The sequence below is a fragment of the Impatiens glandulifera genome, chromosome 2 (assembly GCF_907164915.1).
Source record: "Impatiens glandulifera chromosome 2, dImpGla2.1, whole genome shotgun sequence".
Classification (NCBI taxonomy): Eukaryota; Viridiplantae; Streptophyta; class Magnoliopsida; order Ericales; family Balsaminaceae; genus Impatiens; species Impatiens glandulifera.
The window spans coordinates 796,885-815,730 of record NC_061863.1 but is presented as its reverse complement, the minus strand read 5'-3'; the positions used below and the strand labels follow the sequence as shown (position 1 = coordinate 815,730).

Here is an 18,846-nt window from a genome sequence, read left to right as displayed (position 1 = left end):
ATTATTACACGATATTAATGTCTCGAGGAAAACTTAACTTTTTTTTTATAGTATCATTATGATTTTTAGTTACATCAAAAATGTTTTAAATGATAACTTAATTTTGTTCTAATTCTATAAAGTTTAAATTCTGATAGTTTAAACTATACTTTAATTTAAAATAATATTTTAATATTTGGTAACATTGTTTAAATTGTTCCCTAAATTTTTAATTACATTTAAGCTTAGGCTTAATGTTAATATCTTTATTGGAATTGTACAAGTCTCTTTACATTAGGGATCAATTGAGATATAGAAAAAACTTATTTCCACACCCTAATAATAAAATAAATGGTGGAACTGACTTTTGTTATGTATCGAACAGGATTCGACAATTTTTTATTCAGATAGTTTATTAAAAATAATTGGAATAGTTACTTAAAAATAAATAATTAAGTTTATTCGTTAACTTATTCGTTAATTTTGAGCTTGTTTATACTCTTAATCACTTAAATTTATCTTTCTTATTTATTTTAAATTATCTAACTTATTAGTTAGACATTAAAATATAATTAATTTTATTTATACTATTAAACAACTTATTAAGTAATCATGAAGTTACCTCCATCTTTTGATCCAAAAAAATTCATATCCCCAAAGAGTTAGATATAATAATCTTAGTAAATTTCAAAGGGATTATTTACTTACTTAGTGAATTTTAAAATTTAAAAAAATATATATATTTGGATAAGTGAAATTAAAATTTAAATTTAGAATTGAAATTGAAATTCTAAATTTCCATAGAATTAACATGGTAAAATGATAGAATTATAATTTAATTTAAATTCTTATTTTTTATTAAAATTATTTAAATATATATTATTTATATTATTAAGATATTTATTTTACATAACTTATTAGGATACTTCAATTGTCAATAATTTTTCTCTAGGATTCCATTTTCATTCGGGAATCATTCGGTTTAATGTATTAACTTACTAAATTTTATTAAAAAAAAAGATATCGGTAGTTCCGCGGGTTAAATTTCCACATTCTAGAAAAACATAATATTTATTAAATATATTAAGTTTCAAAAAAAAAAAAATTTATTTTAAAAGATTAACTTATTAAATTATATAAAATATATATTATATGTTCAACCTATTAAACTTATTGTAATTGTAAATGATAAAATATAAAAAAATAGTTTGAAAAAACAAATAAATATTATAATTAAAATTATGAGCTACAAAATAATAAAATTGAGAATAATAAAATTAAATTGAATTTTTTATAATTTAATTAGAATTTTAATTTCGAATTACAATTCTTAATCTCAAATAAATAACCCAACTTAAAAATTAAAATTATCCCTTCCAATTTTGATGTTACCAAACACAAAATAATAATAATTTTTAAAAATAATGGTTTATTTTTCTATAAAGTTACTTTATCATATTATGATATTGTTTTTATATTAAAATAAATTAGTAACCTCCTATCATAATTTTAATTCAATTTGTTATTACATGATATGAATGTCTAAAGGAAAACCTAACCTTTTTTTATAGTACCATTATGATTTTTAGTTACATCAAAATGTTTTAAATGATAATTTAACTTTGCTCTAATTCTATAAAGTTTAAATTCGGATAGTTTAAACTATACTTTAATTTAAAATAATATTTTAATATTTGGTAACATGTTTTAAATTGTCCCCTAAATTTAATAACATTTAAGCTTAGGCTTCTTAATGTTAATATCTTTATTATTGGAATTATACAAGTCTCTTTGCATTAGTGATCAATTGAGATATAGGAAAAACTTATTTCGACACTCTAATTACAAAATAAATAAATAAACGGTGGAATTGACTTTTCAGAACAAATCTAAAAGAACGTTGTAAAAATATAATTATAAATGTTATGTATCGGATAACTGCAATGATGAAAATAGTTACTAAAAAAAATAATTGAGATGATTCAACTTTTTTTTTGTTAAACATTGTTTTGAAATATTCAGTTTATTCATATGGCTAATTTTAAGTTTGTTTATACTCTTAATCACTTAAATTTATCTTTTTTTTATGTATTTTAAATTATCTAACTTATTAGTTAAAGTTAAAATAAATTTGATTTTATTTATATCCATTAACTTATTAATAGCTTAGATTGTAACAACTTATTGTATAATCACAATCTATTTACACTTATAAATCAAATCAAAGTTACATCTTATAAATCAAATCAAAGTTACATCCATTTGGACCCAAAAAAGTTCATATTCCCAAGGAGTTGATATAATAATTTTTAGTAAATTTGGAGTATGTACTTAGTTTGGTGAATTTTAAAATTTAAAAAAAATATATATTTGGCTAAGTGAAATTTAAATTTAGAATTAAAACTGAAATTCCAAATTTCCATATAATTGATATTGTAAAATGATAGAATTATAATTTAATTTAAATTCTTATATTATTAAAATTATTTAAATATACATTATTTATATTATTAAGATATTTATTTACTTAACTTATTAGGATAATTTAATCAATAATTTTTCTCTCAGAAATTATTCAGTTGAATGTATTAACTTAATAAATTTTATTATAAAAAATTATTGTCCGCATGTTAAATATAGATATTTAAAAAAAATATAATATCTGTTAAATATATTAACTTTCAAAAAAAATTTATTAATTCAAAAGGTTAACTTAATATATTAAATTATGTAAAATATATATTATATGTTCAACTTATTAAACTTATTATAATTGTAAATAATAAAATAAAAAAAATATTTTGTTTGAAAAAACAAATAAAATATTAAAATTACAAGAGCTACAAAATAATAGAATTAAGAAAGATAAAATTAAATTGATTTTAATTTAATTAGAATTTTAATTTCGAATTGCAATTATTAATCTTAAATAAATAACCAAACTTAAAAATTGAAATTATCATTTTAATTTTGATGTTATCAAACACAAAATAAATTAATTTTATAAAAAATTGAAAGTTTTCATACAAAATTTAAATTTTCCCAAAATGATAGACTTTTATAATTACTTACGAAAATAAGTGTGAAAAATAAAATATAGCTCTTAACATTCGCCATTACATGTCGACGTGTTCAGTTTAAAGCCACAATCTCGATTCGTTTTCCCTCCCATTTTCCCTCTCCTCCCGTTACCGAATTCCAATCGCCGGCCAACCACCCACCCACCAAGTTCAAAGTACCGGCGACCACGACCACGACCACGACACTTCTAGCTGGCTTGCATTCTTAGTAGGATCCGAACTCTTCTTCTCTTTTCCATGTCGTTTCAGACTTCCACTCATTCAACCGCTGTTCAATCTGGAAGAATTAGGGTTCTAAAGGAAGGATCTAAGCTTTCTGATGGAAATGTAGGGCCAGTAGTGTATTGGATGTTAAGGGATCAGCGTTCGAAGGACAATTGGGCGTTGATCCATGCTGTTGATCAGGCGAACAAAACTAATGTCCCTGTTGCCGTCGCATTCAATCTGTTCGATCAATTTCTAGGCGCCAAAGCTCGTCAATTAGGGTTCATGCTAAAGGGTTTGCGTCAGCTTCATGGTGATTTGGAACAAAATCTCCGCATACCATTCTTCTTGTTTCAGGTAAAAGACTATAACTTTCTAATTTCAATTTATACACATAAACAATAATGTTATTAAGTTTTGCGTACATACATTAGGGGGAAGCAATAGAGACAATTCCAAGTTTTATCAAAGAATGTAATGCTTCATTGCTTGTCACTGATTTCTCACCACTGAGGGAAATCAAAAGATTTAAAGAGGAAATATGCAAGAGAGTTTCTGATGAAGTTTCGATTCATGAAGTTGATTCCCACAACATTGTTCCAGTTTGGGAGGCATCTCCCAAACTGGAGTACAGTGCTAAGACAATTCGGGGTAAGATCACAAAACTGCTTCCTCAATATTTAATTGATTTTCCTGAATTGGCACCACCACTCGTGAAATGGCCTGCAATGAATCCATTGATTGAATGGGAGGATATCATTACTCGAGTTATAAGGTGAGTGGATGGATAGCTTGTCGTTGAAAGTTTTCATTTGAGGTTTGGTGATTAGAATTTAGATATTTTTACTAGGGAAGGAGCAGAAGTTCCTGAAGTCGATTGGTGCGAACCAGGAGAATGTGCTGCTATGGAAGTTTTGATGGGGAGTGGTAATGGGTTTTTGACGAAGAGATTGAAGAGTTATTCGGCTGACAGGAATAATCCTTTGAAACCAAAAGCACTGTCGGGTCTTTCTCCATATCTCCATTTTGGACAGATAGCTGCACAAAGATGTGCTATAGAGGCAAAGAAAGTCAGAAATATTTGCCCACAGGTTGCTATTTCGAATTGCTAAAATCATCTTGAGTTTTGTTTTAATTTGGATTGGCCTGATTTTTAATTTGAAGGCTGTAGATACTTTCTTGGAAGAATTAATAGTGCGGAGGGAGCTGGCTGATAATTTCTGCTTTTATCAACCCCATTATGACTCATTAGAAGGAGCTTGGGAATGGGCACGCAAAACTCTAAAGGATCATGCATCTGATAAACGAGAACACACTTATACGTATTCTCGAGTTGTCTTTCTTGAAATAGTATACTTGAAAATGTGTAGAATGTAACATTTTTGTTTGTTGAATGATGCATTTGCAGAAGGGAGCAATTAGAGAAGGCACAAACTGCTGATCCTGTAAATTTTTGGCTTTGTAATTTGATATATAGCTTATTGAAAATTAGGTTTTCTTACCATTAATGGTAATTGATAAGTCATTTTATTTGCTTACAGCTTTGGAATGCTTCTCAATTGGACATGGTTCATAATGGAAAGATGCACGGCTTTATGAGGCAAGTTGTTTTTCCTTAATTTTGTTTATTGTTGTACATTTAAAGTGAGTTAATACCATAATAAGTGATGATGAATAGAATGTACTGGGCAAAGAAGATTCTTGAATGGACAAGTGGACCAGAGGAAGGTCTTGCTATTGCCATTTATCTAAACGATAAGGTATTTGATCTAGACGACAATTTCTTGCATGTTCGTCTTAGAATCACTTATGTTTTTATGGTTCATGTGCAGTATGAGATTGATGGAAGAGATCCAAATGGATACGTGGGCTGTATGTGGTCAATTTGTGGCCTACATGACCAGGTTTGACTTTTTTCTGAAATAAGGTTCTTAGTTTCTTCTACAATCTTGCAGCTGTAAGGAGTCTTGATTTCAATTGTTGTTGATGATATGATCATGATCAGGGTTGGAAGGAAAGGCCAATATTTGGGAAAATACGGTATATGAACTATGCAGGCTGTAAAAGGAAGTTTGATGTTGATGGATACATAACTTATGTCAAGAGGCTAGTTGGAGACAACATCAAAAAACGTAAAGCTGGAATTCTGATGATGAGTGGAAAGCACAAAGAAATTCGTGTCTAATTTGAACAAATCCAGCAAGATCACTTTGCTGAATTAATCAAGAAAGCAAATCGAAAGCAAATCGCAGAGAGAAGGCAGAGAAAACTTATCAACTTCATTGATCAATCAATTGTAGAAGTTACAAAATGTTAATCGGGTAAAACCCCAAATTAGTTTTACTAAACTAACAAATAGCCCTTGCACTTTATATATATTACAATTTCAATCAACTTAAAACATTATATTAAAATATTAACATATACTTATTCATTTGTATTACAATTACAAATTTACAAATCTTCTTTATCATTTAGCTTGATACTCCCCCCTCAAGATGCACATCTTGTAAAAACAATCGCGATCGAAGAAAGCTGAGTTGTGGATAGTCCAAAGCCTTTGTAAAAATATCAGCAATCTGCAATTTAGTGGATATGTGCTGCAATTTTATAAAACCAGATAAAAATTGATTTCGAACTACATGACAATCGATGTCTAAATGTTTTGTCCGCTCATGAAATACAGGATTTTCTGTAATATGAATGGCTGCCTGATTATCACAATGTAATGTAATGGGTAATTGAAGAATAATTCGGAAATCATTAATAAGATAGGAAAGCCACTTAATCTCGCAAACTGTCACAGCTAAGCTGCGATACTCGGCCTCGGCTGAAGAACGAGATACAGTGGGTTGTTTTTTTGTTTTCCAAGAGATAACCGAATTTCCAAACATGATACAATAACCTGATAATGATTTTCTTGTTTCTAGACATGAACCCCAATCAGAATCAGAGAATGCCTCAATATGTAGTGAATTATCAAATGGAAAAAACAGTCCCAAAGAGATTGAACCCTTTAAATATTTAACCAAATGTAAAGCTGCTTCCCAATGACAATTCATTGGTTGATTAACAAATTGAGACAATTGTTGTACAACAAATGTAATATCTGGTCTAGTATAATTAAGATATAACAATCTCCCAATAAGTCTCCTATATTTAGAAGGATCTGCCATTATATTCTCATGATCATTGGAAAATTTAATGCCTTTGATCATGGGTATTTTAGTTGGTTTACAACCCATAAGACCAACATCACCAATAAGATCGAGAATGTATTTCCTTTGATTAACACAAAAACCATTATTGGTTTGTGCAATTTCAAGACCAAAAAGAACTTGGCTTTCCCAAGGTCTTTTATGGTAAATTTAGAATCAATAAAATTCTTTACCAAAGAAATTTCAGTCAAATCATTTCCAGCAATAAGAAAATCATCAACATATATGAGCAAAACAGTGATACTAGATTTAGAATGTTTAATATAAAGACAATGATCATGTTCTGATTTAATAAATCCTATTGTAGTCAGACTTAAAGAAATTTCAGCATGCCATTGTCTTGAAGCCTGTTTTAAACCATATAAACTTTTATTTAGTTTACAAACAGGTTTTTTTAAATCAGAATGTACACCCTCAGGAAGTTTCATATAAATTTCCTCATCAAGATTACCATGAAGAAAAGCATTATTGATGTCAATGTGATGTAAATGCCATCGTTTAGAGGCAGCAAGTGCAATTAAAAAACGAACTGTAACTGTTTTAGCAACAGGTGCAAAACATTGATGGAAATCAATTCCATCTTTTTGATTAAAACCTTTAGCCACTAAACGTGCCTTACATTTGTTTAAACTGCCATCAGAATTTAACTTTGTTTTGAAAATCCAGCGACAACCAATGGCCTTTTTTCCTTTTGGTAAAGTTGTAATTTCCCAAGTATGATTATGTTTTAGAGCTTCAAGCTCATGTGTCATGGCTTGAATCCAATCAGGATTTTGTGAAGCCTCTAAAAATGATTGTGGTGTGTAAGTATGATCAACATTAGAAAGAAAATTAATGTATTCACAGTCTAATAGAGAATTTATAAAAGGATAAGTGTTAGGGGTGTATTTACTGGAATTTTTGGATTCAATCTCAACATGATTTATTTCAAAATCTTTCAACCAGGAGGGTGAATGTTTTTCCCTAGTACTTCTTCTATTTTGATGAACATGATGAGAATCAATTGAATTAGGTAAAGTAACAATATGATCAGTTGATAAAGCAGGTTGGTCATCAGATAATTGTAAGTCAGATTGAGAAGAATGTTCAAGTAAATCAAGTGGACTGTCAGAAATAACTTCATGTGTTTTATCATCATCAAAATGTATTTCATTATCAAAAATAATAGATGATTCAGAACTATTTGGAGCAGATATTGTGTAATGTGAATTGTCAGTTATATTTTGATATGGAAAAATATCTTCATAAAAGACAACATCTCTCGAAATAGTAACAATACCGTTATTAATTTCATAAACTAAATAACCTTTTTGATCAGATGGATAACCAATAAAAATACATTTAATGCCACGATCTTCAAATTTGGTTTTATGCGGCAAAACATTTGCAATGTAACATAAACATCCAAAAACTTTAAGATGATTATATGAACAGTTATCTTGATGTAGCATAAAATATGGTGTTTTAAAATCTAAAACTGAAGATGGCATTCTATTAATTAAATAAGTTGCAGTAAGAAGAGAGAAATGCCAGAATTTAATATGAAGTTTGGATTGATTCATCAATGACCTTGCCACATTAATCAAGTGTCTATGTTTTCTCTCCACAACACCATTTTGTTGTGGAGAATAGGCACAAGTTTTTTGATGAATGATACCTAAAGAATTAAAAAATATATTGAATTTTGAATTTATAAATTCAGTACCATTATCACTTCTTACTATTTTAACTGAAGATTCATATTGATTTTTCACCAAAGTAATAAAATTTTTTATGTTTTCAAATACACATGTTTTATCTTTGAGAAGAAAAATCCAAGTGCATCTACTATAATCATCTACTATGGTTAACATATAAGAAACTTGAATTATTGAAGGTTCCTTATAAGGTCCCCAAAGGTCAACATGAATAAGTTCAAAACATTTTTTTGAAACAGAACAACTATCAGGAAAAGGCAATCTTGACATTTTTGAAATGGAACAAACTTCACAATGATGTATTTTATTTCCCAAACCAGGGTAGACATTATTCATGACTTTAGAAGATGGATGACCAAGTCTATTATGCATTCTAATACAATCAATAACAGGAGATGAAAATTCAGTAGAACTACTATGAGAAATGTCTTTAGAACAATAACGAAGAGAAGAGAAAAACAAATTTCCAATTTTCTTCCCAAGCTGAAATTTGTTGACCAATTTACGGTCCTGCAAAATACATAATCTTCATCAAATATGCACATCATGTTCTCATCTTTAATCAATTTTGCTACTGATATTAGATTGTATTTGAAGTCTTTTGCTATCATGACATCTTTTAGCACTAATCTTTCATTTAGTTTCATATCTCCTAATTCAACTATTTTTTTAATTGATCCATCCGCTAAATATAGGATCCTTACTTTCTCAAGTTTTCTAATATTAATGAGAAGTTTTCTAGTATTGCAAACATGACTGCTTGCCCCTGAATCTATCAGCCACATTATGTCATTGTTATCATCATGATATGTGCTCATACTGTGTTCAAATGTAAATGCATAACAAGAATCATAACAGTTTGGAATTTTAGTGTACTTACCTGCACTATACTCTGAAGTTCCTGGTGCTACCTTCCCTTTTCCTTTTGAATTTGCCTTGCACCATTCTTTGAACTGTTTATATTCCGTTCCAGTAACCTCTACATGTTCTTCAATGTCATCCAATGGAGAATTTGCCACGTTTGCTGTGTTGACAGCAACCTGTTTTTTCCTTGATTGTTTGAACCACTCCGGATATCCAAGCAATTTGAAACAACCTTCTTTTATGTGACCTTTTAATCCACAGTGAGTGCAGATAGAATTCTTGTAAGGTTTGAATTTTTCAGCAGGTAATTTTGAACTTCCTTCAATTTTCTGATTCTTGTTGTTCAATTCTGTCTTCTCCTTTACCATCATTGCAGTGTATTCTCCTTTAGATATGCTAATATTCCTCTTAGTTTCAACATTAACTAGAATAGTAAATGCCTTATGAACTGAAGGCCATGGATCAGATGCTAACATATTATCCACGACATGTTCATAAGAGTCATTTACTCCCATCAGAAACTGAAGCAACTTTGCCTCTTCAACATCTTGCGCTACTTCACTTACAACCTTACATCCATAACAATTGACAACATCTGATCTATCACAGTTGCACTTTCTTGCTGGCTTCAAATGTGCAGTTTCATCCCAAATCAATTTAACTTTGGAATAATGCTCAACAATATCAGAAGTACCTTGTTGAATAGTGGATATATCCTTCCCTAACTGAAAACGTCTTGGTCCGTTGTTGCCTTCATATGTACTTCGAATATCTTTCCATAGTTGTTGAGCAGTTACAGCATTCTGGAAATGAATTTTCAGGTTTTGATCCATAGTGTTCATTATCCAGTTTCTCACCATAGCATCCACTAGCTTCCATTGCATTACTCCATCTACATCTAGTGGCATCTTACAAGATCCGTCGATGAATCCGAGCTTCATTTTTGCCTCCAATGCTAGTCTAATACTTGTACACCACTCATAGTAATGAGATCTTGTTAGTATAGAATTAGTAATTATTGCACCTGTGATGTCTCCATTTTGAAGAAGTAGTGGATCAGTGTTGTATTTCCTCTTGTTCGCCATTCTCCTCTTCAATCGAACCTCTGTTTCTTGATCTGAGTTTGAAGACGACGATCCTTCGCTGATAGTCAAATTAGGGTTTGAAATCTTCACTTCTTGATTCTTGTCGGTTGAATCACTATCTTCTGAGTTTGAAGAAGAATATGAACCATGCTCTGATACCATGAACAAATCCAGCAAGATCACTTTGCTGAATTAATCAAGAAAGCAAATCGAAAGCAAATCGCAGAGAGAAGGCAGAGAAAACTTATCAACTTCATTGATCAATCAATTGTAGAAGTTACAAAATGTTAATCGGGTAAAACCCCAAATTAGTTTTACTAAACTAACAAATAGCCCTTGCACTTTATATATATTACAATTTCAATCAACTTAAAACATTATATTAAAATATTAACATATACTTATTCATTTGTATTACAATTACAAATTTACAAATCTTCTTGATCATTTAGCTTGATATAATTCAGACCGATTTTTGGCTGTATTTTTCAAGCATCCCGTCAACCTGTTGTTCTTAGTGAAAATCAAACTGATTTTCAAATGAGTAGTTGAACATGTGACACGTAATGATTGATCCAACTGCTGCATTCATTTGACACAATTGTTATTGGATAACAATATTAGTATAGTTTTTAAGAGGGGTGACTATGAGACAATGAATCTAAACTAGGGAAGACAATTATAATCCTCCTCTCGCGTTTTTGTTCCGATCTGAACTGTTCCGTTAGGGTTAGGGACGGGTTTTCTCCTGTTTGACCGGTAGTCGAAATGATCGTATTTAAGTCTCCGTACCGATCTCACCCCGAGCACTATAAACATAACTAAATATATAAAATTCTCATATATTGAAATTTTTTATAAAATTTTAAGTTGATGTTTTTTATAATATTATAATATTACAATATATTATATTTAAAATTTTGTTTATATAGTTTTATTATATAACATTTTGTATTTTTAAAAGATATTGTCCAAAAATCGAACAGACGGGATTGTAGTAAAAAAAATATCTCATTGTCATCATAATATAGACAAAAACTAAAAATGTTATTATTAGAATTGATTGCGAAATATGACCTAAATATAGAGGTGTAAAAAATGAACTTGACCCGTCAACCTGACACGAGTCGACCCGAAGAATATTGGGTTAGGGTAGGGGGTTTTCGGGTTTGAATCATTTCGGGTCAGACCCAAAATATAACCTGAAAAAGAAAATTTGGTTGGGTTGGGTTTGGGTCAACCCGGGTTGACCTGAATTAAAATATCAGGTCACTCATCGTCCCGAATCCACCCAACCCGACCCACCTAATATATTAATAAAAAAAATAACTTGCCTACCTTACAAAAAAATCCTAACCCTAACGGGCCTAACCCATATCCTTAATTTCTATTCTTTTTCTTCCTTCCGTCTTTTTCACTATTCATTTTCTTCCATCTTTCTCACTTCTCTTCAATATACATTCCTTCTCTAACTTTCATCTTTTTTAATCTCTTGAACTCCGCTAGTATCCAGCAATAAAATGAGTTCACAAATTAATCTTGATCTTGAGGAGGATAGTGTGGAGGGTTCATCTATGCCAAATTTAGATGCAAATAAAGAAACGTGCATTGATTCCTAAGATCAAGCCTCCAAAACTGGTATTGATAAACGAAAGAGACCAATAAAATCAAAGTGGTGGCAGTATTTTGATATGCTTCCTAAAATAGAGGGAGAAGATTTGCGATGTAAATGTAAAGCATGTGAAATTACATACAAAGCTGATAGTAGCATGAGAACAGGTAATCTTCGCCGTCATATCCTTAATCAATGTTCTAGATAGAAAATTCGTGATATAGCTCAAGCTTTGTTAGAACAAGGGGATAAAAGTCTTAATATTAGGTCTCAAAAGTTTAGTCAAAAAGATTTAGAGAGTTGCTAATCTTAGCAATTGTGAGGTATTATTTACCATTTCAGTTTGTAGAATATGAGGCAGTTAAATCAATATTTACCTATTTGGAACCTCAAGTCAATCATTTCACTAGAAATACTGCAAGAACTGATATTCTCGTTGTGTAATATTTATTTTGTGAAAATTTTGAATTTTTTAAACATAATTATTATGTTTATGCAAATTTTATTATTTTGTATTTAAACTAAAGTATTATTATTAAGCAAAAAATCTTATTTCGGGTTAGTCGGGTTGGTCGGGTTGGTCTGAGTTCGAGTTTGTTGTTTTCAGGTTGGTTCAGGTTCGGGTCGGATTCGAATTGAAAATTTTGTTATAATGCATCTTCTTCAACCCGACTCGAACCCACTCGACCCACCTGAATTGACACCCTTACCTAAATAATAATAAAAAAGACACAAATTTATTATAAAGAGAATATTATAACATAGATTACATAAGCATAAAATGAATTCATTTATAATCTTTCATTAGTTGGATTAATGGATCATCTGGTCAACTTTCGCATTAAAGAAGGTAAAAAAAAAGTTATAACACGAGTTTATATAACACCCGATCTTTGAAAACGATGATTTCAAATAAATAACCAAACAATAATTTTAAAAAAAATAAATTTGATCTCTTTTGTTTTTCTAAAGTGTCACAATTAAATAAGTCTCAATTTAATCAATACTAATATTTTTTTCAAAATTATAGGAGTCTTCGTATTATTGTCATAATATATTATCATAACAAACTTTTTTTTTTTTTTATATATTAAGATATAATATTTTTATTTAATATTATCAACCTTTGGTAAATTTGGAGTTTAAAAATTATTATTTTCAAATCACAAATATACTTTTTAAAATTGTAATATAAATTATGTATATCACAACTTATTTAATCAATATTTGATTAATTTTTGCAATAATTTCGTATATATATATATATATATATATATATATATATATATATATATATATATATATATATATATATATATATATATATATATATATTTGTATTAAGAAAATAATAAATTTTGATCCATGGTCTAGAATCCTCTAGGTCTCTCTTATATTTTGGGTGAATTTTAACTAACTTTATTCGGCAGCCTTTATATTAGAGGGTAAAGAGATTTGAAGAACTTCTCCCTCATAATAATCCTTTCGATCGTCGTTCTCCGAATCGACGATTGTTCTTGAAACTCGTTTTCGGTGTGCAGAAGGTAACACAAATCTATATCCACGATTTGATTTTCCTCTACTGTTGTTAGATTGACATATCTTTTGATGTAGAGCTTAGAATATGGAATTAACCTTTCATATGTCTTGATTGTTGTGGATTTTAACCAGCCTTATTGCTTCTGTCTCATAACCGTTTATAGGCGGCGAAGATATTACAAGAACCTCTGCTTGATAATCCGAGGCGGCGATTGTTGTTGAAACTCGTTTTCGGTGCGCACAAGGTAAAATAACACTATCTATATCCACGATTTGATTTTCCTCTACTGTTGTTAGATTGACATATCTTTTGATGTAGAGCTTAGAATCGGATGTTTAGAATATGGAATTAACCTTTCATATGTCTTGATTGTTGTGGATTTTAACCAGCCTTATTGCTTCTGTCTCATAACCGTTTATAGGCGGCGAAGATATTACAAGAACCTCTGCTTGATAATCCGAGGCGGCGATTGTTGTTGAAACTCGTTTTCGGTGCGCACAAGGTAAAATAACACTATCTATATCCTCGATTTGATTTTCCGGTACTGTTAAATCGAAACATTATGATCTGCATAGCTTTTGATAGATATTTTATAATCGGATGTGTAGGATATGCCTGATTATATGTTCTTCTTCCTAGAAACACGCCTTGCTATAATGATTATGAGTTTTACTTGATGGTAAATTGAATGTAACGCAGCATTAATATCTAACATATTGTCCTGGTTTGTGATTTAGAAGTTCTTGTAGTTTGATATATTGTTCAGTTATCCTCTTCTCTTTATAGATAATGTTGATATATCTGCGTTGCATTTAATTACCGGATTTCAGAAATAAAGGTTTTGACTACTGATTCTCTAAAATTTTATATGATATGTTCTCTTTACAGATAATGTTGATATGATCTGCATAGCTTTTGATGGAAATTTTATAATCAGATGTGTAGGATATGGAATTAACCTTGCATATGCCTGATTATTTGTTTTTCTTCCTTTTCATCGACTTTCTATGTAATGTTTGTTAGAAGCTAGAAACACGCCTTGCTTATGATTCTGAGTTTTATTTGACGGTAAATTGAATGTAGTGCTGCACTAACTAATATTGTGACTTAGAAGTTCTTGTAGTTGGATATATTGTTCAGTTATCTTGTTCTCTTTACAGATAATATTGATATGTGCATTGATAATTTGTCTTGATCATCTTAATGACACTTGCAATATAATAACATCAAATAGATTGCATGTCCTTTGCAAGAAATTGGAGCAATTACAGATAATACTAATTACGTTTTGTCTTTATAGGTCAGATATGTCCCTTTTTACCACAATGTTTATGATGAGTGGGCATTAGGTGAATGTTATTAAACTTTTGGACCTCAATCGTATATCTCATTGTTTATCTATGGTGTTTAATTTTGCGGGAGTTGGAAATTTAGATTTTCATATTTTTGCAATCTAACAATCTGATTTTTCTACTTTTTATATGTTAGAATGTGTATACGTTGGTTGGGTTTAGTCATTTACTTTCAACCAAAATTGATATAGACATGGATTACAAAAGATCTTGATAATGAAAACATTCCTTAAAAAGACAATGTTATGCTCATTATTCATGTTTGTTATCACTTTTAGAAAATTGCAGATTATATATAGATACTGAAAATGCAAGGGGGCAGAGGAAGGGGTGGGGATCCTTTCTTCAATTTTGGTGACTCCTTTGGTGGGTTTGGAAACCATGGGAACTTGTTATCTGGCTTCTTCGGAGGGAGGGACCAATTTGAAGATCCTTTCTTCACACAGCCATTAGGAAGTATGTTTCCATCTACCTTCTTTGGGCCTCCCATGGGGCCTTCCATGGGACCTCCTATGGGGCCTCCTTTCATGAATCCACATGCATCGGGATTTCTCCAGCATGATTCACCTCAGCCTAAAAAGCAAAGAGGGCCAATTATTGAAGAATTGAACTCTGATGATGAAAAAGAAGATGACAAAAACAAGGCAGGCAATTCAGGCAAAGTGCCTTATGTTGAGGATCCCGATAACGTGGAAGGTGAATTATGGGCTGCTTGCATAATTGCATTGATTAGAATGTATCTTTGCTGCATCCTTTTATTTATTTATTTAAATTGAATTAATTTGACTATGTTGCAGATAAGAAAAGAAAACAGATGTACTACAAGCATGATGCTTCTCGAAACAATATGATGCAGTCACAACCTCAAACTCGTAGTTTCTCATTTCAAAGCAGCACTGTGACTTATGGTGGTGCCAATGGGGCGTATTACACCTCATCCTCCACTAGGAGGGCAGGAAGTGATGGAGTAAGTATGAGATTATTTGAGGATTATTTTTTGTAGGATTATTTTTTGTAGGATTATTTTTTGTATGTATTGTTCCATTTGCCCTTTGGAATTGTAGGGGAAAAGACAAGAGAAGGGTAGTTTAATATTTTATAAAAAAAAAAGGTTAAGAATAATTTAGTTGATGTTTCAAAATGAGTAAATCCAAATACTCCTTCATTAAACAAGACATATATGTTTGGCTTTGTTTGAGCTATAGGTTATTTGAATTTAAAAATAACCCACTATGTGATCATAATTGAAATCATCAAACAAAATATCCTAAGTTAAAAAATAGTTTTTCATTATATATCTGTAACCTTCCAATGGATTATTTATGTATGTTTGAAGTGATTCACCATTATTAGGGGTTTTGGGCATTAGGATCTCATTTTGGGTGATGAATTTTCATTCAGGTGACATTTGAAGAAAGTAAAGAGGCCAATACAATGACTGGTCAAGCTTCTCATAGGATCTCCAGGGGAATTTTTGATAAGGTAGGTACAAGAACCAAGCAGCGGTGATGTGTCATCCTTAAATATAAGGTTAATGTTGTTGGCTTATTCTTTTTATTAGGGGCATTCTCTGACGAGGAAGCTGACATCTGATGGTAGAGTTGACAATATGCAAACTTTACATAATCTTAATGAAGGTGATTATATATTATTAGATCTTTATATTAGTAATTGGCAATTTATTTTTATGAGAAAATAATGGATGGTGGGTGATTGGGGAATTATGATGATCAGATGAGATTCATGGTTTTGAAGAAGCCTGGAAAGTGAACGGCGATAAGCACATGCGCATGCTGCAGCAGCAGCAGCCTGGCTGGAATAGGAGCCTCAGTTTGGGTGGTGCAGGCGACATGGGGGGTAAGCCTAATCAAATACCCCGTTATCAATGACTTGTATATCAAACAAATGCCAAAACTAATTGGTTTATGTTTCAGGGTCCGGAAGTGGTGGTGTTGGTGGAGGGCGTCTACTCGGTTACTCTGGACAAGGAGTGGCATCTGATGAAAGTTGCACTTCTCCTTCTCGTCCTCCTCCAAACAAAATGCGCGCCAGTAAGAGTAGTCGGGGGAGATCAAAATCAGCTACGGCGGCAGATATGATTGATAATATGTACATGAGGAGGAAGAACTGAACTCAAAATTATATTAGTAATATGTCTTGTTGTTTATTGTAGGAACTCCTCACCACAACAAGAACATTTGTGATTGATTCCACTTACTTTTTTGTCATTCAAAATTGTGTTTAGATACATTTGGTTAAAACTCTATTATTGGATTGTCTATGAGATTAAGAACTTATACGTTTCTTCTTATGTTGTTGAATTCAAATCTGTATCTCATTTTTTGTTCATCTTCTTTCATTTTATCTTACACAGATGGGGAATTTTTATCCATTTCAAGAGCACATTTTTATAAGGTTTCTTTTATCTTTTTTTACTAATCAATTATCTCATTAACTAAAATATGAAAAAGAAATACTAATTTTATTTTAAATATAAAAATTAATTCAAATAATTAAAATTTTATAATTGATCATATAAAATTAATTCTATGTATTCAACACCAAAAAATTAATGTTTTATAAATAAAGACAGTTTAAAATATTAATAATAATAAAAATGAAGATAAAAGTATAAACATTTTCGGTACAAACTAACAAGACATCTTGCATTACAATGCTAATTTTTTTAATATTAGATTTATTTTAAAAAATAGTGATAAAGTCAACGTCAATTAAACACAATTAATTGGAGTGTTTTTTTTTTTTGTAAGATTAAGTTATAAAATTAAAATTATAAGTTATCATAATAATAATTTGCATTATAAGGTTAAAATATATCAATACTATGACAATAAAAAATTAAGATGAAGAAGAACTCGATGTGTCCGATGAAGAAGATGAAAGATACGAGAAATTTGAAAAGGATCTCAAAAAACGAGATGCACTAGCTTTGCGCTATATTCAACAAGGAGTTGGCAAAACTATATTCCCTCGTATTTTTGGAGTAAAAAAGGCTCAAGATGCTTGGGTGATATTGAAACAGGAATTTCAAGGTACGGAGAAAACGATCGCATTAAAACTCCAAGCCTTATGGAAAGATTTTGACAATCTAAAGATGGAGGATCGAGAAAAGGTACAAGATTTTTCTTCTCGTGTTTCCACTATTGTCAATCAAATAAAAAGCAACGAAGATGAAATCAAAGATAAAAAGGTTGTTGAAAAGGTTTTTGAAGCCTTCCTCAAAAGTTCGATCATGTTAATGTTGTGATTGAAGAATCAAAAGATTTGTCCAAGATGACAATATATGAGTTGACTGGATCTTTTCTAGCACATGAGCAAAGAATTAATCGCTCTTGTACTCCTTGAACTGATCAAGCCTTCAAATCCAAGCAAGTACCAGAAGCGTTTTCAAGAATTCATCACAACAAATTTGGTAAGAAAAATGAGAAGACATTCGGTTGGAAAGGCAAAAGCACCACAACAATCAAGTGATTCTTATTCTTGTATCATTTGAAAGAAATCAGGAGAAGAAAGAAGATTGTTATTTCAAATGCAAAAGATGCAAAATCCCTAATCATTCTCAAAGGGATTATCGATTTCAAAATCAGGAGAAGAAAGAAGATGATGCAAAATTTGTGAAAGAAGATTATGACGTTATGTTTGTTTCTCTAAATGGTGAAGAGAAGTCAAAAAGTCGATGGTATCTTGATAGCAGTGTTAGCAACCATATGACAAGCAATAAAGATATGTTTGTGGAGCTCAACTCGGACATTACTTCAACCATTGTTCTTGGAGATGGTTCTTATCAAGATGCGAAAGAAAAAGGAACAATTGTTGTTCCAACTTCGGGAGGTAACAAAAAGTTTATCACGGATGTTCTATATGTCCCTAATATTTCATATAATCTTCTTAGTATTGGACAACTTATTTAGAAGAACTTCTCGGGATATTTTAATGATGGAAGATGCAAAATATTTGACAAAAAGAAGAATATGGTTGTGGCAACTGTCGAAATGAAAGATAAGACTTTTTCTCTCACGTTTCCATTCAAAAGTGATTGTGCATTAAAAGTGGAAAATGAAGATTTGTCTAAACTTTGATATCTTTGATATGGTCATTTAAATCAACGGGGACTTCAGTTGCTAAAAGAGAAAAATATGGTGGTTGGACTTCCTTCTATTCAAGTGATGAATGATATTTATAGAAGGTTGCACA

General features: G+C 30.6%; 3 protein-coding genes across 5 annotated transcripts; all 3 read left to right on the top strand.

The window, feature by feature from the left end:
- The first annotated feature begins 3,149 nt into the window (after positions 1–3,149).
- Positions 3,150–10,814, top strand: LOC124923878 (deoxyribodipyrimidine photo-lyase). Its single transcript, XM_047463861.1, has 10 exons — positions 3,150–3,620; positions 3,698–4,038; positions 4,114–4,354; positions 4,428–4,585; positions 4,672–4,708; positions 4,805–4,863; positions 4,942–5,023; positions 5,096–5,167; positions 5,269–5,445; positions 10,587–10,814. Exons 1-10 carry the CDS (start codon positions 3,297–3,299, stop codon positions 10,587–10,589), a joined length of 1,494 nt encoding a protein of 497 aa, XP_047319817.1. The 5' UTR covers positions 3,150–3,296; the 3' UTR covers positions 10,590–10,814.
- A 2,317-nt stretch (positions 10,815–13,131) lies between these two features.
- On the top strand, positions 13,132–16,962 carry LOC124928030. 3 transcript variants are annotated; one of them, XM_047468554.1, is made up of 8 exons: positions 13,132–13,283; positions 13,443–13,523; positions 14,920–15,327; positions 15,429–15,598; positions 16,033–16,113; positions 16,193–16,268; positions 16,366–16,488; positions 16,566–16,962. In XM_047468554.1, the coding sequence occupies exons 3-8, from the start codon at positions 14,940–14,942 to the stop codon at positions 16,760–16,762; spliced, it is 1,035 nt and encodes a 344-aa protein (XP_047324510.1). In that variant the 5' UTR covers positions 13,132–13,283; positions 13,443–13,523; positions 14,920–14,939; the 3' UTR covers positions 16,763–16,962. The 3 variants fall into 3 exon arrangements, with proteins under 3 accessions (XP_047324510.1, XP_047324511.1, XP_047324512.1); XM_047468555.1 differs by lacking the exons at positions 13,132–13,283; positions 13,443–13,523 and adding an exon at positions 13,654–13,781 and having other exon boundaries at positions 14,910–15,327; XM_047468556.1 differs by lacking the exons at positions 13,132–13,283; positions 13,443–13,523 and adding an exon at positions 13,679–13,781.
- Positions 16,963–17,746: 784 nt separating this feature from the next.
- On the top strand, positions 17,747–18,563 carry LOC124928124. The gene is made up of 3 exons (XM_047468654.1): positions 17,747–17,854; positions 17,960–18,064; positions 18,156–18,563. Exons 1-3 carry the CDS (start codon positions 17,747–17,749, stop codon positions 18,561–18,563), a joined length of 621 nt encoding a protein of 206 aa, XP_047324610.1.
- The last annotated feature ends 283 nt before the right edge of the window (positions 18,564–18,846 follow it).